This window comes from Homarus americanus, unplaced genomic scaffold, assembly GCF_018991925.1.
Source record: "Homarus americanus isolate GMGI-L3 unplaced genomic scaffold, GMGI_Hamer_2.0 scaffold32583, whole genome shotgun sequence".
NCBI classification, from domain to species: domain Eukaryota; kingdom Metazoa; phylum Arthropoda; class Malacostraca; order Decapoda; family Nephropidae; genus Homarus; species Homarus americanus.
In genome coordinates this window covers 3,726,194-3,750,937 of record NW_024713129.1, presented here as the reverse complement: position 1 = coordinate 3,750,937, position 24,744 = coordinate 3,726,194, and the positions used below count along the sequence as shown (strand labels likewise).

At 46.9% G+C, this 24,744-nt stretch overlaps 1 protein-coding gene across 1 annotated transcript; it reads right to left on the bottom strand.

The window, feature by feature from the left end:
* Window positions 1–13,030: 13,030 nt before the first annotated feature.
* Window positions 13,031–24,339, bottom strand: LOC121865953. The gene is made up of 5 exons (XM_042365526.1): window positions 24,215–24,339; window positions 20,286–20,881; window positions 19,813–20,197; window positions 19,173–19,493; window positions 13,031–13,328 (listed from the first exon to the last, which is right to left on the bottom strand). The coding sequence occupies exons 1-5, from the start codon at window positions 24,337–24,339 to the stop codon at window positions 13,031–13,033; spliced, it is 1,725 nt and encodes a 574-aa protein (XP_042221460.1).
* Window positions 24,340–24,744: the final 405 nt, after the last annotated feature.

Here is a 24,744-nt window from a genome sequence, read left to right as displayed (position 1 = left end):
ATGTGATAACCACAAGAAAAAAAACACGAAGTTCCCAAGCGCTTTCGTGTTTTTCTTTTCATAATGATTATCTCTACAGTGATTTACTTACATATATATATATATATATATATATATATATATATATATATATATATATATATATAACAAAAAGTATGTCTATGTGTTTGTTTGTGTGTGTGTGTGTGTGTGTGTGTGTGTGTCCACACGAGAATCTCGGAAACAACTTTACAGATCTGTAGTGATGATGGATGGTGTTATATATAGTGATGATGGGTGGTGTTATGTGTAGTGATGATGGATGGTGTTATATGTAGTGATGATGAATGATGTTATATGAAATGATGGGTGTTATTATATGTAGTGATGATGGATGGTGTTATATGTAGTGATGATGGATGGTGTTATATGTAGTGATGATGGATGATGTTATATGTAGTGATGATGGTTGGTGTTATGTGTAGTGATGATGGATGGTGTTATATGTAGTGATGATGAATGATGTAATATGAAATGATGGGTGTTATTATATGTATTGATGATGGGTGGTGTTATATGTAGTGATGATGGATGATGTTATATGAAATGATGGGTGGTGTTATATATAGTGATGATGGGTGGTGTTATGTGTAGTGATGATGGATGGTGTTATATGTAGTGATGATGAATGATGTTATATGAAATGATGGGTGTTATTATATGTAGTGATGATGGATGGTGTTATATGTAGTGATGATGGATGGTGTTATATGTAGTGATGATGGATGATGTTATATGTAGTGATGATGGTTGGTGTTATGTGTAGTGATGATGGATGGTGTTATATGTAGTGATGATGAATGATGTAATATGAAATGATGGGTGTTATTATATGTATTGATGATGGGTGGTGTTATATGTAGTGATGATGGATGATGTTATATGAAATGATGGGTGGTGTTATATGTAGTGATGATGGGTGGTGTTATATGTAGTGATGATGGATGATGTTATATGAAATGATGGGTGGTGTTATATGTAGTGATGATGGATGATGTTATATGTAGTGATGATGGGTAGTGTTATATGTAATGATGATGGATGTTGATATTTGTAGTGATGATGGGTGGTGTTATATATAGTGATGATGGGTGGTGTTATGTGTAGTGATGATGGATGGTGTTATATGTAGTGATGATGGATGATGTTATATGAAATGATGGGTGTTATTATATGTAGTGATGATGGATGTTGGTATTTGTAGTGATGATGGGTAGTGTTATATGTAATGATGATGGATGGTGTTATATGTAGTGATGATGGGTGGTGTTATATGTAATGATGATGGATGGTGTTATATGTAGTGATGATGGATGATGTTATATGTAGTGATGATGGATGTTGGTATTTGTAGTGATGATGGGTGGTGTTATATATAGTGATGATGGGTGGTGTTATGTGTAGTGATGATGGATGGTGTTATATGTAGTGATGATGGATGATGTTATATGAAATGATGGGTGTTATTATATGTAGTGATGATGGATGTTGGTATTTGTAGTGATGATGGGTAGTGTTATATGTAATGATGATGGATGGTGTTATATGTAGTGATGATGGGTGGTGTTATATGTAGTGATGATGTATGGTGTTATATGTAGTGATGATGGATGGTGTTATATGTAATGATGATGGGTGGTGTTATATGTAGTGATGATGTATGATGTTATATGTAGTGATGATAGGTGGTGTTATATGTAGTGATGATGGTGTTATATGTAGTGATGATGGATGATGTTATATGTAGTGATGATGGGTGGTGTTATATGTAGTGTTGATGGGTGGTGTTATATGCAGTGATGATGGATGGTGTTATATGTAGTGATGATGGATGGTGTTATATGTAGTAATGATGGATGAGGTTATATGTAGTGATGATGGATGATGTTATATGTAGTGATGATGGATGTTGTTATATGTAGTGATGATGGATGGTGTTATATGTATTGATGATGGATGGTGTTATATGTAGTGATGATGGATGGTGTTATATGTAGTGATGATGTATGATGTTATATGTAGCGATGATGGGTTGTGTTATATGTAGTGATGATGGGTGGTGTTATATGTAGTGATGATGAATGGTGTTATATGTAGTGATGATGGATGGTGTTATATGTAGTGATGATGGGTGGTGTTACATGTAGTGATGATGGATGGTGTTATATGTAGTGATGATGGATGGTGTTATATGTAGTGATGATGGGTGGTGTTATATGTAGTGATGATGGATGATGTTATATGGACTAATGATGGATGTTGTTATATGTAGTGATGATGGGTGGTGTTATATGTAGTGATGATGGATGGTGTTATATGTAGTGATGATGGATGGTGTTATATGTAGTGATGATGGGTGGTGTTACATGTAGTGATGATGGTTGGTGTTATATGTAGTGATGATGGATGGTGTTATATTTAGTGATGATGGGTGGTGTTATATGTAGTGATGATGGATGATGTTATATGTAGTAATGATGGATGTTGTTATATGTAGTGATGATGGGTGGTGTTATATGTAGTGATGATGGATGGTGTTATATGGAGTAATGATGGATGGTGTTATATGTAGTGGTGGTGGTGGTGACGGTGGTAGTGACAGTGGTAGTGGTGGTGATGGTGACTGTATAATATGGACACGGAGCAGTACCTTAAGCTGTGTATTCTTATATTACTCTATTAATTATGTATAGTAAAGTATTACAGAACATGTATTAATCCTATGTAATATTTCCATTTATTATGCACCATGTTATGTATATGAATTATCATATTTACATTTTATGTATTCAGCTTGTGAATGCTGGCATCTGCACATGCCAGCGCACAGTGATACATGGAGTGGAGACCACCAGTCCTTATGGTGTGGAAGTGCTCTGTCTTATTAGTTCCCCTGTACATCTCCCGTACGAGAAAAAGAACCTATTTTTAAGATGACAAGTGTTTGTGTATACCCTCAGTAGTGTAGAACATTTTGGGGGTACCAAAGTCAAACATAGATGGCGCAGTGAGATTTCTCAGTGAGATACAGGGTGGACCAGCCTTCCCGCCGGACTGTGTTAATGGCGTCTCGTCTTCAGCTTCAAGGATTTACAGCCAGACTACAAGCCTCTAGACTTACAGTGTTGTGAAGTGCTATGCTGTGTACAGTGCTGTGCTGTGAAGTGAAGTGTTTTGTGAAGTGCTGTGTTGTGTATTTTATTCAGAATTGTCTGTGCAAATTGCGGTCAGATGACTAAGAGAGCTTGTCCAGCAGTGCGTCCGCTCCCATCTCTGGTCATAGGGTAACTAACTGACCAGCGAGCAAACTCTGCCCAGCTGTTCCTACGTCTGGCAGCGCGCCAAGCCTCTCACACACACACACACGCACTCACAGACCCACCTTATATTAAATCCTTGCGAATTACTTTAGATTTCTGTAATTCTGTGCATAGATTACGAGGGGTTGACCCGATCTTTTGCACAGATAGAGTACAGAAGCTGTCGGCATGTCTCACAGGGATCAAAATGATACCCTGGATGATGGGATTATGAGTTTAAATCTGGGAGACCTCTCCCCACCCACACTCAGGCCCCACGCTCCCCACAGTGACAACGCCCAATCACCCGCAGAATCTCCTCATTCGTCGCGAGCAAGCTCTCCTGCGGTGCCTGCGTCCACAGATCTCCTTCAACTGATTAAGTGGATGGAAACTTCTCGACGCCAGGACTATGTTGCAAGGAGAGAAGAGGAAGAAATTCGGTACAGAAAGTCTGAAAGACGACGCCACGAAGAGGAACAAAGACGCAGAGAACTAGAAGATATACGTAGAAGTGAGGATGACCTGAGAAGAAGAGAGGATCAAGCCAGATTTGAAGTCTTGATTTCTCTGTTAGTCTCCCCACAACGATCTACTGTACAAGATTCGTCTGCTACTACTAACGCAGATACGACTAGAGGTACTGGTACCTCATTTCCCAGAGTCGGTTCAACAATTCCTCAAAAGGCTGCAGCACAAACGCCTCCCTCTCTGAAGTCTGACGCTACCTATCAGATATTTCGGGAATGGCGTCGACGTTGGCAAGGCTATGCAACAATGGTTGACTTGTCAAGTTTACCACAGCCTAAACAGATGATACAGCTTCGTATGTGCTTGTCCTTAGAGACACAACGTACTATCGAGCACACACTTCAAGTGCCGACTACGACAACTCTGACTGTAGAGGCCGTTCTCGACAAGTTACAGGAACATGTTAAGGGACAACGCAACGAAGCACTTAGAAGAAGAGAACTCCTCCAATGTAAGCAGCTTGATGGAGAATCTTTTGACGCATTTTTTGTAAGACTCAAGAGATGTTCAGAGGAAGTTGATGTTTGTCCTGGAAATTCTCAAGTCTGTGAAGAGACACAACTCAAGACAATTATTTTAACGGGTATTCGAGATGAAGAACTAGTTCAGCGTCTCATTTCACTTGACCCCACTTCCTCCCTTCAAGATGTAGTTACAAAATGTCGAGCGTACGAGGCCGCCAGGTGTGGGACTTCAGCTTTACGTTCACAACCTGACCAGGTGAGGGAGGTGTCTTCCTACAGAAAGGGTAAGAAGCAGCAAGGTAACCCCACCCCTCACCCTCCAGCTACACCTTCAGCAGCAGCTTTGTGTAACAGCTGCGCGAGACAGCATGATGCCTCCCAGTGCCCAGCTGCTCAAAGCGTGTGCAGAAGTTGCGACCGCCAGGGTCACTTGGCTTACACAGTCAAGTGCCCTGCTAGCAAAGTTCAGTGCAGACTTTGTGGTCGTGTGGGTCATTATGACAAATGTTGTCGTAAGAAAACACAGAGAGGACACCACCTAGGATCCAAGAAGTCATCCTCAGGTAGTGCTGGCGCGCCCCCTCCTTCTGGCAAGCATCAAGACGCTGTGTCCAGTCGTTCCTGCCGTCGTGTACATCGTTCCACAGACACGACGCCCCAGCACATCAGTGTCGTCATCTCTCACGGTAACTTGTCATCCAGTCTTCAGATGTTACCTGACACCGGTGCTGACGTCTCAGTAATTGGTCCACAACACTTAGCAAGTTTGGGAATACCCTGGAGCAACCGACAGCCCCCTCCTCAGACAACGAAACTGACAGCTGATGGTTCCAAGATGGCTCCAGCTTTGGGATCTTTCTGGGCTACTCGTACTTTTGGTAAGCAGTCTTGCTCAGCCCGGATTGATGTTCATGATGGGATCCCGACTCCGCTTTTATCATATGGCCATTGTCAAGAGTTGGCCATTATTTCCAAGGAATTCCCCAAACCTATTTTAAAGGTCACCCATGTCAACAGGTTGAAGGAACTCCCTATCTCTACTAACACGTCCCCTTCTGATGCAAGAGCTTACCTTCTCAAGGAGTTTGCTGATGTGTTGGTTACGAAGAAATCTTTGGGATCCACACCGCTCAAGCCGATGGTGGGTCCACCTATGAAGATTCATCTTAAGGATGGTGCAACACCTTTTGCCATCCACACCCCTCGTTTGATTCCTCACGCCTACAAGGAGCTAGTTAGACAAGAGCTTGACTCCATGGTTGCTCAGGGAATCATCAAGCCGGCCGGAGACGAACCTTCACCTTGGTGCCACCCTCTCGTCCCCGTCGCCAAACCTCGTGGTGGAGTACGGATCACCACCGATCTGTCAAAACTTAACCAGCAAGTTTCCCGTCCAGCCCACCCTTCACCCACACCTTTCGCAGCTGTTCGAAATGTGGACCCGAAGGCGAAGTTTTTTACAACGATGGACGCCTTATGTGGTTATTGGCAGATCGAGTTGGCCGAAGAAGACCAACATTTGACTACATTCATCACACCATATGGAAAATATCAGTATTGCAGAGGCCCCATGGGATTTGCCGCTATGGGCGATGCATTCTGTCAACGTGGTGACGCGGCCCTTCAAGGAGTCACGAATTGTGTCAAGGTGGTTGATGACATTTTACTCCATGACGAAGACTACTGTAGTACAGTAGTACTGTACCCACCTCTCCCGAATATATGAAGTACGGGATTACCCTCAACGCTGACAAGTTTGTAGTCGCCGCACCATCAGTGAACTTCTGTGGGTACACTCTGTTAGGAGTTGGGGATTTAGAAAATAGTTAAAAGTCTACCCAGATCCCAACAGGCAACAACAATAAAAAAAACAAAGACAATCGGACTATAAAAGGGTAGACAAAGGATGCAAGTTTTTGATGTGTATAATAAAGTACCATAAATTCCTTAACAAAATATCCAGCTTCTTATAAATTACCCTTAACCATACTTAACCTAAACATACGCAACATTGGCTTAACAGTATACAGTATACATATTTATACAACATTCGGAAGCAGGTGGACGTGGGGAGGCAATATAAGATTACAAAATACTCAAGTGCAGTGCTGAGATGGCCGATGAGTAAGGCTGAGTATTGAAGAAGATGGTAGGTAGTCACTGTGCCGTAGGTTTCCAGGATAGGTGATCCTAGTGTGGTCAATTCTCAGAGTGAACTGAACTCTCCTCTAACTGGAGCTGATGAGGAAGACTTGGAGGAGGTAACGCAACAACCAGGATATGGAGAAGGGAAACCCCGGAGTGGTAACTAAGACTAGTCATATTCGGGTTTCGTCCCTAGATGGCGTTACTCATGGTGCTGGGTAGGTAGATCATGACAATAGATGGCGTGGTTCGTAACAACTCTCTCAGCATCAGGTATCGCAGCTGACCCGGAGAAATTAGTTGGAATCAGGGATTTTCCAACCCCTGCCAACCTGACAGACCTCCATTCTTTTTTGGGTCTGGTCAATCAACTGGCTGAATTTTCACCTGACATCTCTGCCGCAGCCCAGCCTTTACTCCTCCTGCTGAGCCCCAGGAGGATATTCCTGTGGACCCCAGATCATCAAGAGGCCTTCCAGCGAGTCAAGCAGGCCCTCTTAAGTCCACCTGTCCTCGCCTGTTACGACCCAGCCCTACCCACCGTCCTCCAGACTGACGCCTCCAGACTCTACGGCGTTGGTTACGCCCTTCTGCAGGACCATGGCGGTGGACAACTCCGCTTAATTCAGTGTGGATCCCGGTTCCTGACGGATGCCGAGACCCAATATGCCACGATTGAGCTGGAGATGTTGGCTGTTGTCTGGGCGATGGCGAAGTGCCGCGTCTACCTGATAGGACTTCAGCACTTCACCCTCTTCACTGATCATCGCCCTCTTATACCTATTATCAATCACTACTCTTTGGATGCAGTAGAGAATCCTCGCCTTCAACGTTTGAAAGAGAAGCTCTCGCCTTATCTCTTCACGGCTGTGTGGCGTGCGGGTAAGCTGCTGTGCATCCCGGATGCCCTGTCCCGTGCCCCTGTCAGTCGCCCCACCCCAGAGGACGAGATGTTGTGTTCTACAGCTGCTGCATCCCTCAAGTCAGTAGTTTCATTGAAGGCCGTCTTCACATCAGAAGAGTCTACAGCACCGGATGCAGACAAGACCCTTGAAGATCTCCGCACCGCAGCCTGGGCCGACCCTTCCTACATCCGGCTCGTCGACTGTGTGTCCCAGGGATTTCCATCTAACCGATACGATCTTCATGAATCGCTACTCCCGTACTGGAAGATACGCGAGGACCTCTATTGTGACGGAGACCTCGTCTTGTATGGTCCACGAGTAGTCATTCCTGCTGCCCTACGCCGCCGTACCTTGACCCGCCTTCACGACAGCCATCGAGGCGTGGAGGCCACCAAGCGACGGGCGAAGCAGACCGTATTTTGGCCCGGAATCGACGCGGACATTGCAAGTACCGTCCGTGCCTGTGAGCCGTGCCAGATTCTGCAACCCAGCCAGCAACAGGAACCTTTAATGTGCGACGATAACCCTTCAAGACCCTTCGAGTCTGTGTCGGCCGACTTCTTTGCAGTGGCAGGGAAGTCCTTCCTCGTCATTGCCGACAGATTGTCTGGATGGCCTGTTGTCGTCCCCTGTGGTAGTGATACAATGGCTACTGCTACCATCCGGAATTTCAGGCATTACTTCAGAGAAGTTGGTGTTCCCCTCCCAGTTCACCAGCCACGAGTTCCGGGACTTCATGGACCGTTGGGGAGTCCGTCATGTCGTGACCTCGCCCCACTACCCCCAGGCGAATGGACACGCTGAAGCCGCAGTCAAGACTGTTAAACACCTGATCCTTATGGTGTCACCCTCAGGAAATATCGACTGCGAGTATTTCGATCGAGGTTTGTTAGAGTTACGCAACACCCCGAACTTCACCGAACGCTCCCCAGCCCAGGTTTTATATGGACATCATCTCAGGTCTTGTGTTCCTGCCCACCCGAAGTCTTTTTCTCAAGAATGGCAGGCCAAGACTGAAGAATGTGACCGCCGTGTAGCAGAACGAGCCGCAGACGTCGCTGCTTGGTACGACTGTCACGCCCGCCCCCTTCCCAGGTTGAGTATCGGCCAGCAGGTCAGGATTCAAGATCCGGTATCTCACCGCTGGGACAAGGTTGGAGTTGTCATGGGTATTGACCGGTCCAGGGACTACCAAGTGCGTCTTCCTAGTGGGAGAGTATGGTGGAGGAACCGTCGTTTCCTCCGACCTGTGGAGCTGCCTAGTGTTGACCCTTCCCCAGTTGAGTCCCCTAATGTTGATGTCTTTACAGTAAATCCATCCCCACCTTGTGTTTCTGCCCCAGTACTCCGCAGGTCCGAGCGACTCAGAAACAAAAGGTCCGCTCAAGATGAAACTATGAGCGTATAGGGGGGAGGGAGGTGTATAATATGGACAGGAAGTAGTACCTTAAGCTGTGTATTCATATATTACTCTATTAATTATGTATAGTAAAGTATTACAGAACATGTATTAATCTTATGTAATATTTCCATTTATTATGCACCATGTTATGTATATGAATTATCATATTTACATTTTATGTATTCAGCTTGTGAATGCTGGCATCTGCACATGCCAGTGCGCAGTGATACATGGAGTGGAGACCACCAGTCCTTATGGTGTGGAAGTGCTCTGTCTTATTAGTTCCCCTGTACATCTCCTGTACGAGAATAAGAACCTATTTTTAAGATAACAAGTGTTTGTGTATACCCTCAGCAGTGTAGAACATTTTGGGGGTACCAAAGACAAACATAGAGTGACAGCGGCTTGTTTGTGGTGATAGTGGTGATGGTAGAGACTGGTTGATAGTAGTGGTAATGATGGTGGTGGTAATAATGATGGTGGTGGTAGTGGTGGTAGTGATGATGGTGGTAGTAGTAATGGTAGTGATGGTGGTGCTACATGTAGTGATGATGTATGGTGTTATATGTAGTGATGATGGATGGTGTTATATGTAGTGATGATGGATGATATTATATGTAGTGATGATGGGTGGTGTTATATGTAGTAATGATTAGACAATAAAATAATAACAGTTTAAAGCTAAAAAAAATATACTTTGCTATACCGTTGTAGTGAAAAACATGGTGGAACTTACATACACCATTAATGAACTATTGATGGAAGAAGAAGTTTTGGGGACTGAACAGTGAGACAATGTGGAGCCTCCCAGAGGGTGGCGTCCTACTGTGGCTTAGCTAGTATATATATATATATATATATATATATATATATATATATATATATATATATATATATATATATATATATATATATATATATATATATATATATATATATATATATATATATATATATATATATATATATATATATATATATATATATATATATATATATATACATATATATATATATATATATATATATATATATATATATATATATATATATATATATATATATATATATATATATATATATATATATATATATATATATATATATATATATATATATATAGAGAGAGAGAGAGAGAGAGAGAGAGAGAGAGAGAGAGAGAGAGAGAGAGATTTTGTAAGAGGGATCAGCTCACCCGGGCACAGATCATCGACCCACATCGGGGCCAGGGGTGGGGGGGAAATAAGAGTAAAAATATATTAAAGATAGAAAAGAAAAAGTCTATATTAATCTACACCACGAAGATGCCGGAAAACCAGCTTTTTGAACTGAGACAGATTATAATTCTTCCACGACTGAATTCGAAATATAGTCCTTTGTTCTTGTAACGCATTGCTGCGAACATACTTCTATTACTACACTAAGGATGGAAATTAATAGCTATAACGAGGTTAATCAAAGAGTTATTTTCTTATTAGTAAACTTCCATACATTATATGCACGTCAACAGTTGGTTCACTATATACACATAAGCAGTTGGTTCATCATACGCATGTAAACATTTCGTACATTATATGCAGGTAAACATTTCGTTCAATGCCAACCATTAATAATGTTATGCCGAGGCATAATTTGGTATTATAGTGCCTGTAAACTGGGTGTTTTGGTTAATTTCTGTCCAAATAGCAGTTATTTACTTTTATTTTTTTTTACTTTTATCCTCTTCACAACTGATCGGCTCATTAGCCGCTTGGGCGATCGGTCACGTCTCTGTTACGCACTGTTGGCAAATACTGGGATGCACTGGCTCCTGAATGTACCTGAATCTGCTCTAGTGATTATCCAGTTTGATTTTGAAAGAACCCACACTTGGTGCCATCACAACACTCTCTGGCAGATTGTTCCAATAGTTCACAACTCTCACTCCGAAAAAATTACCCCTCACGATTTTGTGGGCTTGCGACTTCTTCAAACTTGACCTGTGGCCCCTTGTGGGGCGAGCGCCCGCCAGCTCCAGGTAAGGGCACTCAACTGAGTAGTGCCCTTTAAGATGCTTGTACACCTCAATTTGATCTCCCCTTGCTCGTCTGTAGTATAAGCTAGGCAATTTCAGGTGCTCTAATCTCTCAGGGTAGCTGAGGTGCCGCAGTGCAGGCCCCAGTCTGGTGGCCCTCCTTTGGACATTTTAAATCAACTGACAGTCCTTAGCATATCTCGGGGACCAGATGGGGTGACAGTACTCCAGCCGGGGAAGTACTTCACTCTTGAAGATCGTTACGAGGGACGGTCCTGATCGACCTTCTTATAAGACCTAATAATTTAGTTGCCTGATTTACCTTCTCGCAACGGTCCGAGAACTTCAGCTCATTGTTAACGTGGGCAAGTTTAGGAAGATTTTCGTGTATATATTGATGTATTACTTATGTAATCATTTTCTAGAATGTATTGCATCATTATTGCAAGTCTCGGTCACAGTACAACGTACTAAAACTTCCCAGACCTGTCTGGGTTGTTCTAGGATTGTCTGACGAGACATATATAAGCGGCAGCAAGCGGCCTTGAGTCAGTCAACTGTTTCTGCTAAGAGTGTAAAGTACAACAAACCTAGTAAGACAAATGAAGTTAATTGTTGTGCGAGTGTTGTGGAATTGTTGTGATCAATACCATCTTGGCAATCACCCCTGGCCTCCTGTGACCTCAAGCGTAACCTAATTTTAACCTTTAGCAAAATTTTAATCTAATTTTAACTTAACTTCGCCTAACTTGACCGACTTTTAATCTCATCCACTGCGAAATTTATCTCACAAAGATGCACCGAGGATACAAATATCTGTGAATGATGGAGCCCTGGCCTCTGGCACAAACGGTGCAGCCCCTTAGCCAGGAATGCGCTATAAGCCCGCACACGTGAGTGTGCGGGCTTATAGCTCCACTTAACTCCTAGTATTGCTCCAAGTAACTCCTGGTAAAAGCTAGTGTGTGTGTACACTCGATGGGGCTGGACGATACTGTCAGCCAGAGGCGTCCCGAGCCCCTATCTATGGTCAAGACAACGAAATGTTTGTTGTGCGTCCACAAACATTTGGCGAGGTCACAGGTCGCGCGGCCAGATGGGAGTCAGAGGTCGCGGAGTACGAGGACGGCGATAACACTCCCCCCGTTGGCCACATGCCCAAAACTCAGAACATTAAACGGCGCCCTCGAGGAGACAGATGTTGGTAACAGATCGGAGAAACTCGCGACCAGCAGTGCGCACGCAATCCTGACGGACGAGACCATCTGCACTACCAATCGCTTCGACAACCTGACCAAGGGCTACTTGCCGCAAGGAAGGGTTTCTCAGATAGTGGAGTCAAGGCCTCCAAGTCCTTGGCATCAGTTGACACTGCAGTTATTGGGCGGCTGTTAACGATCACTTCTGCCACTCAGAATAATGTCTGTAGTCGCTCATCATTAACCACTTGAGACCCGACGATTGTCCAAAGCACCTTACGCACTGTTCGGATTTGTCTTTCCCATATGCCTCCCATATGAGATGCTGCAGGGGGATTGGACACCCGCTCCACCTCCTTCAGAAGATGTTGCTGTTTTTGTTTGTCTGCCACCCAGTTGTGAGCGGCTGCCCTGATTTCTTTGCAGGCTCCAACCATGTTTGTGCCATTATCTGAGCAGATGCGTTCAGGAGTACCTCTGCGCGCCATGAAGCGGGTGATCGCATTAATGAGAGCGTCGGTATCAAGAGAGTTGAGCACTTCCAGATGGACTGCTCGGGTTGTCAAGCATGTGAACAGACACCCAAAGCGCTTGGCTGCCCTATGCCGTTGTTTGGTCTGGAACGGTCCAAAACAATCCAATCCTGTGAAGGCAAAGGCAGGCTTTCCTGGGCAGGTCGGATCTGCTGGCAGCATGGCTTCCCTTTAATGCATGGACACCCAGTTGCTGCGACGGCAGAGAGTGCATGCATTGGAAATCTTATCCAGCAGACCATAACACTTAGGTGTCCAGAAATTTTTACGCAACAATGAAAGCGTGTGTTTCTCGTACAATTAGATTAGTCACCGGGTGATCATGTGGGAGCAGTATTGGCCCATCATGTGTTGCCGCCCATTCACGGTGCAACCTTCCCCCCAACTCTCATCAGGCCAACTTCAGACATGTATGGTTTTAGACGATAAAGTTCACTCTGGCGTGTCAATCTTTTCTTTGCAATGAGCCTCATTTCTTGTTGGTACCGCTCTCTCTGTATCACTCTAAAATTGCGGTCTTGGCTTGACGTAACTCTAACACACTTAACACGGTGATGTTTGCTGTCGGTGTTTTATCTTTGAGGACGTTGATAACCCTCCGGATCCAAGCTACTCCTCTTTGAAACTGGAGCCAGGAAGAGTACTTTTCCCACAAACACTGCAAGGGCTCTTTGGTTACTCCTCGTGTTGCATCATCTACCGGGTTTTGCTTTGAGCTGACATGTCTCCATTGCCTCATGTCTGTGACTTCTCTTATAGCCGACTCTCTGTTTGCAACAAAGTGTGGAAGCGTTTCCCTGCGTTACCAATACACTTCAACACTATCATACTATCCGTCCGAAACACAGAGTCCGCCAGTGGTACACTGAGTTCATGTCGCACTGTTCAATTTCAATTTCAATTGTTTATTCCTTGATAGAGGAAGCGGGATCCTAGTACTGTCACTAGGTACCCCTGTACAATGACACCAGAATCATCTGGCAAGTGTGAAAAGTATATACAGTATAAATATTATAAAGGGGCTTACTAAAGCCTAAGGAAGGAAGGATATTCCTTTAACACATAATCAATATTATTTACAAAATATCTGGCCAGTATTGGGAGGATCATCGTGTCTCCGTCAAGGGGTCGTGGAGTGGTGGTCCAGCAGGCGTCACGGAAGCGTTGTGTGTGGGAACATCTTAGGAGGTAGTGGATAAGGGTGCTGCTGTCGGGTCTTCTGCATAACGCACAAGAGCGTTGCTCAGGGGATGCGGGGATACCAAACTCCCAAGCAAAGTCATACCCAATGATGATACGGGCAGCAATCACGTCCCCCTTCCGCGACCCTTTCCCATAGACGTACGAGAGGTCAGGAAGTTTACGGAGGACATCGTACCAGGTGGGCGGGGAGTCCAGGGGGATGGCTGCTTCCCGAGCTTCTCTCTGTTTGCGGCGGATTTGGGTCCTAATCTGTAAGAGTGTTCGAGGAACAACGTAGTCAGGTGTGGCCTTGTTGCAGCCAGTCTTGGCAAGGTCATCTGCTGCCTCATTCCCCAAGATACCGACATGACTAGGTATCCATAGGAATGTCACAGGACGGCCTGCATCCTGAAGTGTGGATGTTAACCCTCGTATTCGGAGGATGAGGTCCTTATTTTCCCCTGATCCAAATGCGATCCCGTCGAGAGCAGACCTGGAATCGCAGCAGACAAGCAAGGGGCAGAAACCATCTGCTTCTTCCTCAGCGAGAAGGGCAGCAAGGAGGGCTATTAGTTCAGCCTGAGTGGAGGATGCCCCATCAGAAACTCTGAGAGACAGTTTGATAGGCTCAGGGGCATCAGGGCGGGAGATGTAGACAACAGCCCCGGCCCTACCTGTAGCGGGGTCAACAGAACAATCAGTGTAGAGGACGACCCTACCTGGGGAACAGTGAGCGATCCTGGAAAGGTGGTATTTGCAGAGAATAACAGGGTTCACCTGGGATTTCGGGAGCGGTCCACCGAGGGCAATCACTTCAGGTTGAAAATCCAGCCAGGGAGAAGGAGACGAACCAACAGCAGGGGTGACAGCAATATCAGGCAGGAGGTCGTGTTCCTGAAGGGCTCGGATGAGTGACCCTCGCCACTGTCTTCTAGATGGAGGTCGGTCTCGGACAGCAGTAGTCAAGTTGGTTTGGACATAGTTGCCCCGAGGATCCCGTAGAATGGAAACGGCAGTTTTTAGGTAAAACTCCTGGACACGATCCTGTAAGGGGGAAAGACCAAGTTCGTTATATAGAGAAGTAGAGCGTGTCCACTGAGGAGCCCCAAGGATGATACGAGCAGCTTTCCTCTGGATAACTTCGAGACGGTTGACAGCAGTCCGACTAATGTTGACGAGGGCAGGGCGGCGTAGTCGACACAGGAACGGACAAAGGACTTGTACATGGTGAGAAGCACAGGGATGGTGGCACCAAGGGAACCCCTGCACATGGTAGAGAGGGGAGCGATACGCCGAAAGCATATGTCTCGAAGATAGCGGACTTCAGGGCTCTGACAACGTGTGCGAGTTACATACACACCCAGGTATTTTGTCTCATTAACCCAGCCCAAGGGCGTTCCTGATAAGAAAAGGGGTGGAGGTACAACACGACCGTGCCACATGGCTTTTGTTTTCGCAGTTGAAAGAAGGAAACCAAGTGAATCACACTCTCTGGAGACCAGATCAAGGGCTTCCTGCATGCTGAGGTAGTCAGGGGCTTGGAGGAGGACATCGTCGGCATATCCTGAGTGGACAACTTCTGTCGGCCACGGGAGTGATGCAATGGAGTGCATGAGAGTGTTAAACAAGGTGGGACTCAGGACTCCACCTTGAGGGGTGCCGAGGTTCATTTCTTGAACAGGAGACATAGAGCCTTCAACTCGAACCCGGGCCTGACGTCCAGTGAGGTAAGAGGCGATCCATTGTAGAAGTCTCCCTTTAACCCCTAACCGTGCAAGTTCAGCTAAAATGAGGGCAGGCTGAGCCGTATCAAAGGCTCCCTTGATATCAAGGAAGACGGAGACTCGGGCAGTCTGATTGCAATAAAAGGAAGCAATGGAGTGTGCTGTGCTGCGATGTTGTATGAAACCATTGAGGGAGTTGTGAAAACCGCCTATGGTGTGAAGAAGGCGACGATGGAGTATCCTCTCCATCATCTTGCTAACACAGGAGGTAAGACTAATGGGTCGATATTTCCCAGGATCTCCCGGCTTAGGGATGGGGGTAATAGTGGCATTTTTCCAGTTGGACGGGAGAACCCCATGTTCATAAGACATATTGTAGAGAGCAAGCAAGGGGCCGTTAGGAATATTAGTACAGGCGTTGAGGACGGAGTAGGTTATCTGATCATCCCCAGGAGAGGTGTCTTTTCTAGAGCGACGAGCACTGTCAAGCTCGAACTGTGTGATGGGATGATCAGTGGGGGCAGGGGAGGTAAGAGCAGCACGAACAACAGGCTCAGACGCATCGATGCGGGCCTGCACTGCCTCCTGCATTGGATCTGGAAGTGCCTCAGGGGAGGAAGCTCGTGCCCAGTCCTCCATTAAAGAGCAGGCAAGGGAGGCGGGGTCAGGGTGGGGAGGAGGCCTCCGTCGAGTACCCCGTATAGCATTAATCCGATTCCATACATAAGAGGGTGACGACTGGAACGATAGAGACCCCGTGAAGGATAGCCAGTCCGCCTCACGTATCGGACGGCGCTCCTGAGTTGCAAAGGAGCACCAATTTTTGAAGTCTTCCCAATCCTCTGGAGACCGAGACCTCCGTATGGCAGAGTAGAGATCACGGGTTACCTGCCGGAGATGTCTCATGGCAGGGATACGATACCAGTAGTTGGTGGCACTTCTGGGGTGACGGGGAGGGCGTGGAGGGGTAGCGCGATTGACAGAGTCATACACGGCATCAACAAAATCAGCGCTGTAAGAGTCAAGGGACTGGGGGACAACATAGGAATCCGCCCAGGTAGAAAGGTATTGGGTAAAGGAAGGAACAGCATCTTGTGTGAGACGAAGGCGAGGGGATCGATAAGGAGTTGATATCGGGGCAGAGAAGGAGAGCCTGAGATGGGTAGTAATGGCAAGATGGTCACTATACAGAGCAGGCTCGGTGCAGACGGTAGGATGAAAGGAAGTATGACCGTTCAATAGTAAGCCAACATCAAGGAAACTATGGGGGAGGCGAGTAGGATCGTCAGGACAAAGAAAGCGAACATCATCATCCCCATTAAGAAACTGTGAGAGATGTGATCCGTTAAGGGTACATGGAGTGGGATGATCCGGAGTAAGAGTGGGATGGCGGGCATTAAAGTCGCCAAGAACAATAGTGGGAACCCCATCATGGAGGTCGTGAAGAACCTGGGGGTCCAGAGAATCACTCTTGAAATGAACATTGACTGCACGAAGGGTCCGGTCACCAAGAGTAAGGGAGACAGAAAGTAATTCAGACGGGGGTCCATGTGAGTCAGGTGAAGGGAGACGAACAAATGGAATGGTGTTACGCACAAGGGTGAGGAGGCCACGAGCCTGCCCACGGTACCGAGGCAGGGTGTAAACAGTATAGCCAGAGAGGCGGAGTGGAGTAACATCGTCTGTGATGGTTTCCTGAAGCAGAGCAACATCTACTTGATGGGAGAGCACAAACTGGGCGAGGTCTGTCCGGCGAGGTCTAAGTCCCTGGATGTTCCATTGTAAGAAGAGGAGGGAACGGCCTCCGGTGTGAGATGAGTCGGAGGGGCTAGACAGGGCTCCAGAGGAGGTACCAAATTCTGTTGAGAGAAATGGAGAGGGAGGAGTGGGAGAGCGAGGGATGGATCCTCCATCTCGGAAGATGGAAGGAGGCGGGTCATCAGGGCCTGCAAAGTGCGCCCCTGTTGGGTCAGGGTGTCCAGAATGAGTTGTTGTTGCTTCTGCAATGTTGCAATTGTTTTCACAAACAAGTCGAGTTGGGCTGAGAGAAGGTTGATATGCTTGGAGTGGCGATCCAGACGGAGAGTGATTGTTTCCATAGAACCAACTTGGTGTACCTGTGCAGGAGCTGGAGGTGGCAGCGAGGATTGCCGAGGGCCCGACTGGGCATGTGGTGGTGGTAGCGACGGAGAGGGACGGTGAGGGTTCAGTTGAGTAAGAGGTGGTGGTGCTGGTGAGAGACAGCGGGGGTCCGGGTGGGCAGGAGATGGTGGTGACTGTGTGGCAGGGCCGGCAACGACCTTGTTCCAAGAACGGTAAGGAGAGGGAGGGAGGGGAGAAAGGATGGGTGGTAGGGGTGATAGGGGGGGGGTGGTAGAGGAGAGGAGATCAATGGGAAATCCTTAGCGGATGGAAGAGGCGGTGGTGGATAGGATTGAGGTTTGGTTGACAGGGGCTTCGTCAGAGACGAGGGCGGTGGTACAAGGTAAGTTTTCCCCGGGCGAGTGCCAGGACTCTGTGGGCAATTGGCATTCCAGGCGTGGTGACTGCCATGGCAATTGACGCACCGTGGAATAACTGGGATTTTGTTCTGAATTTCGATTTGCATTCCACTGTTTCGTGAGGACCTGCACAGAAACCGCAGGCGACCATCCTCGTGCACTCCCAGGTGCGGTGTTTCCACGATTGGCAACGACCACAGATTTTCGGGGTTCCGATAAATCGGTCGAGAGGACAGTTGTGAATTGGTCCTACATTCACCTTCGGAGGGAGGGGGGCCCACCCACCAGCCGATGAGTTCGTTGGATGGACGTTTGGAGACCGGGTTGATGCGGCGTTCCATGTCCAGTAGTTGTGGGAGAAGAGGGCGAAGATCGTCGATAGGGATCTCCCAGGGTACGTGGCGAACCATTACCTTGGTACGACGAGTTTCTGGGGTGATGATGGTGAACTTCAGCATCACCTCCCCCTGGGGAGCAGGAAAGCCCACCTGAGTGAGCAGGCGTACCGTCTCGTCCATTTGTGTGGTGACTATCACGGCTGTGGGACCTCGGCGGAGGCGAAGTGTTGAGTCCTGAAGTGGAGAGCAGTGACGGAAGAACCAGGTCGTCCGTGTGCTCAGAGGCAAGTCCCGAGGGAAGGCGAGACGACGAAGGCGCGACGGGGCAGGGAGACAAAGGGAATCCCCTATGTCCATCGTCGGCGGAGGGTCGGTCATTGAGCCACATGTAGGCTCACTTGGGGACCCCGATGACAGGAGTCCACCCTCTACAGCCCCAGAAGGGGTGCAAGGGGGAGCCGTGGCCCCTGCTGGAGACCCTGACTTCTGAGGTTTCTGCTTCTTCTTTGACGTGTCTTCAAGAAGAAAGTCGTCAGCATCACTGTCACCTACTGCCGCCGTTTCCAACGAACGGGAGCGTTTAACGGCGGGCATAGGGCACGTTGGCAACACTGCAGTCAGGTGGAGTGGTAATGACGTCACTGCTACGTCACACTATCACATTGCGCATGCGAAACTTGAAAAACTTTGCTCAGAGGGATCGGGTGGTAGGGCCAGATGTTTTATCCCAAAAAAATGACAAAGTCCAAAAGTAACAAAAAAATATATGCCACTGTGCTGATAACTGGGTCTTACTATAGTTGTTTGCACAGGCTGGGATTGGTAGACGCGCTGAATTCGTCAGAAATACGAATTTTAAGGAGCAGTCTCATACAGCCTTTGTTGACACTACGCACGCATGCGCGTTCCTCCGTCGCACTGTTGTGTCAGTATGTGCTGCCAGTACGGCAGCACAAAGTTCTAGCCGTGGTATGGTTTGTTGCTTTAAAGGTGCTAGTCGAGCTCTGCCACACACAAAGGAACAGTCAATTCTTCCTTCCTTGTCTACAGTCCTCAGGTAGGTGACAACTGCAGAAGCAGATTCTGAAGCGTCGCAGAAGTGATACAACTGAGCAGAGGCAAATTGGTCCTTTTCCAAATTCCACATCACTTCCAGGGCTCTCTCTGTGGGCAAATTATCATAGGTGAAGTCCACTTCCTTGATACCGGTGTGCCGCCTTTCCACGGGGATAGTGCTGAGTACTCCTTTTGTGATTACTTATCCATTTTGTATGCTTGAATCCCCCTCTTAGCAAGAGTCCTTGCAGCTGGTGTGCCATGGAGATTGCTTCCTCAGTATCAGTTACAGACATAAGCAAGTCGTCCACGTAAAAGCTCTCCCTAGCTCTGGTGTTCGCTACTGGGAATTCTGAACCATAATCCTGGAAAGTTCTCTGCAATGCATAAGTAGCACAAGATGGACTCCACACCCCTCCAAAGATATGCATTGTCATTCGGTAGGTAGTTGGGGGTCTCGACAGGTCTCCATTTTCTCACCAGAGGAATCTTAGGGCATCCTTGTGTTCAGGGTGCACCTTGACCTGATGAAACATGGCTTCAATGTCAGCCGTCAGCGCATTAAGCTCCTGACGAAAACTTATGAGGACTCCAAAGCATTTATTGTTGAAGTCTGGTCCTTGAAGTACCTCGCTGTTTAGTGACACATTGGCAAATGTTGCAGGACAATCAAAAACCATGCGAGTCTTCTCTGGTTTGTTTGGAATTAGTACTGGATGATGAGGCAGATGCCAAGTTCTTCCAGGATTTGCTGTCAGTTCCCCTTTTGGCACCTTCTCCGCGAAGCCCTTGGTGATCAAATTTTCAATTTCTACAACATATCTTAGTTTCAGCTCTGCATCTCTTAAGAGTCGTTTTCTCAGACCTGACAACAAGTGTTCTATTGCCAAGTAGGTTAGGTGGTTCTCGCCGGAATGGAACGGGAAACTGGGAGTGTCCATTTATCATCGCACCTGTCGATGACCAGAGCTGGACGACTCTTTTGTCCTCCCTCGACACTGGCGCATCAATTGTAGCTTTTAGAAAGGTCATCTCCACTTCCCAAAAGCGCTTTACTTGTTCCGCTAAACGTGTCTCAGCAGGAGGGAGAGTCGGTGGTGAACCCATGACAGCAAGAGTAGTAACATTTTCATGGGCCGTTGGACCATTTACAGTCCATCCGAGTTGAGTCCTCATTGCAAATGGTGCTCCGTCTCGTCCTGTCCGGCACTCTAAGGGAATCAAGGCTCTTGGACAGTCCTGCCCTATTTGTAGATCAACATCTTGAACATCGGACACAGGTGATATGATTTCTCGAAGATGTTTACAATCCATTACATCCATAGTGGACGCTACTGAGTCTCCCAGTGACGGGGGCAAGCGGTCAATTACCAGTACACCTTGGAGTAATAGTATACATTTAGACCGCACCTGCGTGCCTTTGACTTCCACGTCTATCTCCAATGAGTTTCGTTGTTCTTCATGGGTAAGAGTGTCAATAAAGAGTGACACTGGCTTTCCATACGCCTTCAATCGCTGCAGTAAACTTTTCGTACAGAAGGACCGATAACTGCCGGAGTCCGGGAGCGCATTTGTTCTTGTCGTGCGAGTTTAGTTCGGCCCCTTTACCTCCATCTCCAACAGTGGAAGAGCCACCCTGCTCTTCTTTAGTCCTGCCTTCTCCCTCTTGGTTGACTCTCCAGTAGGGAGTGACAGTTTGGCAAAAGTTTTCAAAATCAAGTGGCTTGGGTTGGATTATTTGTCTATCGGCCACGCTGGTTCCGAATATGTTTGAATCTTTAACATCAGTGCATTAGAAGGTTTGTGGATACTTTTCGGTTCGACATAAAAAAAAACAAGAATAATGGTAGACATTCTTTATTATTGGCATGTATGCTTCAATTTATCAGCAGCACACTAGCACATTTGGCACACTAACATTGGCTGTCCCCACAGTGTCCCCTCAGTCCCAGTGTCCCCATAGTCTAGCACTGGTAGTCCTCTTTCTTAGCCCTCCGCTTGTTTCTCTTCCTGGCCTCCAGCTTGTTCCAGGTGACCTGGTCCTGCTGCCAGGCAGAGCTGGCCACGTCTGCCGCCTCCGTGGTGAGCTTCACTCCTCTTTCCACTGCGGTGGTGGTGCAGGGCAGACCTGGCTCACTGTACGGTTCCTCCAGAAATTGCTCCAGTTCCTGGTCACTGTGCTGGAACAGGATGGGAGGGGAGGAGCTGGCCTTCTGCAGATCAACCAACTCTGACAGCTTGGTGGCTGCCAGATTCAGTTGAGGGTTCCTCACTTTCCTCACTGTCTTTCTCTTGTGCCTTTTTTCCTTCTTCCTCAGCTGCTTGATGATGTTTAGGGCCAACTCCCTCTCACTCTTGTCCATGGAGGCCAGCAGTGAGACCAGCACCACCTCGTGCTGGCCGAAGTAGCCGTTGAACTGGAGGTATGGAGTAAGCAGCTTCACTTCCTCCAGGGTGCAGTACGTCCTCACCCGATTGATGATGGCGAGGAGGTGGCGTGGGCCCTCCAGTAGCAGATTCCTCTGCCTGATTCTGCAGATAAGGATGATGAAGGAGGTCATCTATTCCCCGTGACTCCGCTGGGGGAGGGTGTCAGGAAATTTCTAGCCCCCTGCTCTCCGTGTTTTGCCATCTGGCGCTGGTCATGGCTCCGGCCCGTGCCCTGGCCCATTCTCTCCTCAATGTGGCTGGATCTGATTGTCTGTTACTGATACCAGTGTTCCAGCTTGAACTCCTCCCCAGACGATTTGGAGGATGGCATCCAGGAGAGAATTATGTAGGTGTTGGTGACGGCCTGACCAGAATCCACCGGAAGTGTCCCATGGGTCAGCCTTCCGTTGTTCTCTCACCACTCCAGGAGGGACCAGTGGTTGGGCCAGCGAAATATTGAATAGATGGCCAAAGCTTCTCCAGACTGTGAATCGTGCAGTGGATGTGGGAGAGGCTGATCCCATTTGTTTTCTCAAATCCGGCGATGAAACCGATTATAGCTAATTAGTTTGTTGTGCAAATTGTCATGGCGAACAACCAGGAGGCCGGTGGTGCCGAACACGCGCCCTCCGGTACGCGCCAGCAAGGGCTGGTGGCCAGGGTTCATCTCCCCTTCTCACCGGGACCAGTGAATTAAGGACCCTCACCAGGGTAGTTGATCACTGCACAGCTCCTCTTTCCATGGCGAATCTCTGGGTGGTTCTTTTCTCACTCACACCAGTCACTATCTTGTTCTCATTGATCCTCTCTCATCTACCAAGGAGGACTTCCTGACCTTGAATCCCCTGAACTTTTCTTTTTTTTCTTAGTTCTCGTGAATCTCTCCTTAATTTCTCTCCACTTTCTTCCAAAGTTAGCTTTCACTTCTTGTAATTTCATTCCTCCAGTTATGATGTTGTCTGCAGCTCTGATGGTGTTTGCGATGAGCCACTGCATCATTGGATACCTTGAACCTGTCAGCAGTTTCTCCGATCCTGTTCCCGGCTTCTTTTCTCCCCTTTTCCTTTTTCTCTGACCCTGCCTCCTTGTCGACTATAGCTGCCTTGAACTCATTGTCATTGAATAATCCTCCCATAATCAGTCATCTTTCCTGAGCACTGGTCATCCATCAGGCTGACCACTTCATACGGTGACATCCTCTCCATCTCCCTCCTTACTCTTTTGACCTCATCTTTCAGTTTTTCTCTCTTCCCTCAGCCTTTCTTTTGCCCCCTTCGCTTCCCTTTCTCCTCTCTTTCTTTCAAAATGGAAACAACTTTGTCAACGCCATCAATGCAGCCCTCCTTCCTTCCCGGTTTCCTCTGGCTGCCAGGAAGCTTTTTTCTCTCAATTGCACTTTGCTGTCGTCTGCCACATCAAACAACTTTCGTATTATTTCTCTGTTCACCTTCAGCTTCCTGTTCTTTCGTTTTCCTTTTCTGTTTTCAGTCCTTTTCCTTCATCATCATCAAGTTCCCCTCCGCATCTCCACAGGTCGTGGACTCTCATTTTCACCCCTGATTTCAGAGATAGTGGGGGACAGTGGCCTCTATAATATCCAGTACTCTTCCTCAGCCACTGTTGGTAAAATTGCTATAACTTCAAAAGTACTGTTCTTTCTCTCTAACCTCTGTTTTGGCTTTCCATAAAGCCGTGTACCTCTCCAAACTCTCGTTCAGAGCAACTCTGTTGATGGTAAGAGGCATCCTGAACCCTAACAATTTTATCGTTATTTCAAGTGAGTTGAGTGTTGTTAACTTAGAATGACCCATCTTAGTAAAAAGTGCCTGTCCCAATCTTTGCAAAACAACACAGAAAAATAACTTTCAGCACTTCAATATCACTACCCATGAACAATATTTTATTCAAAAGTACGGACTGAGATTTTGTCCTTAACTGTCCAAGCCCATTATTTGGCTGAATTCGCCGACCAGTCCTGGGACGAATATTAACAACGGCGGAATAGATTCCGTGAACAAATTCAGTATTCCCCAACCAGGAGCCTCAACAAACTCTGCAAATATTATTGGCTCACAATACATATAATGAGTTTGGGTAATGTTCTGCGAGCGAACGTCCTGAATTATTCCACGTGAATCTATCCACGCTGCTATGTAAATAGTCAAACCTGGTTTTCGAAATATATTTACGTGGATCGGCAAAACACGGCACAATTTGCAGAGCATTGAGTTGTAAAATGAATACATATTATAACCAAGGTAGTCGAATAATCCAATTCAATAACTTGATTTTTAACAGGTTGTGCCACATTGCCATCCCTTATTATTTACATAGTTTTTCAAGGCTTTTCATGCCAAACCCAAAGTATCCACACAAACCTTCTAAATGCAATGATGTAAAAACTCCAAACATATTCTGGAATTAGCGTGGCCGATAGGATAAATAATCCAACCTGCCAATTAGATTGAAAACTTTACCTCCAGACTCCCAGTATGGTTTCCCACGTCGGTCTCCATCTTCATGACCTCTTGTCACGCCGTTCTTGCCAGTCATCTTGTTGTCTAGGTTCCGACCCATTCTCTTGATGCCGTGGTTCCTCTTGATTCAGTAGTCACAGGTGTCCCTAGTCCGTTCATCACGGTCACGACACTTACTCTTATCTGTTTCTTGCTCTGGCGTCTATTTCACACCTTTCCTCTGCATGGACTTGGGAGAAGGATGTAACCATCTCGAATGTAACTCTGAACATCCATCAATGTCACACGGTGAGTATCCCATCGGACACGATTGACCTGGTGTCCCTTCTGAGACACAGGAAGCAGTACCGTAATCGTTGTACAGTTCGTTCTCAAATACTGCCATAGTACGAAACTTGTGGCATCGATTTAAGATATGATCATCTGAGCAGAGTGAACAAGCCTTGCGCTTGCGCCCGTGACAGCCAGCCCTACAGCACGCCTGCTAGCATTATTGCCGGCATAT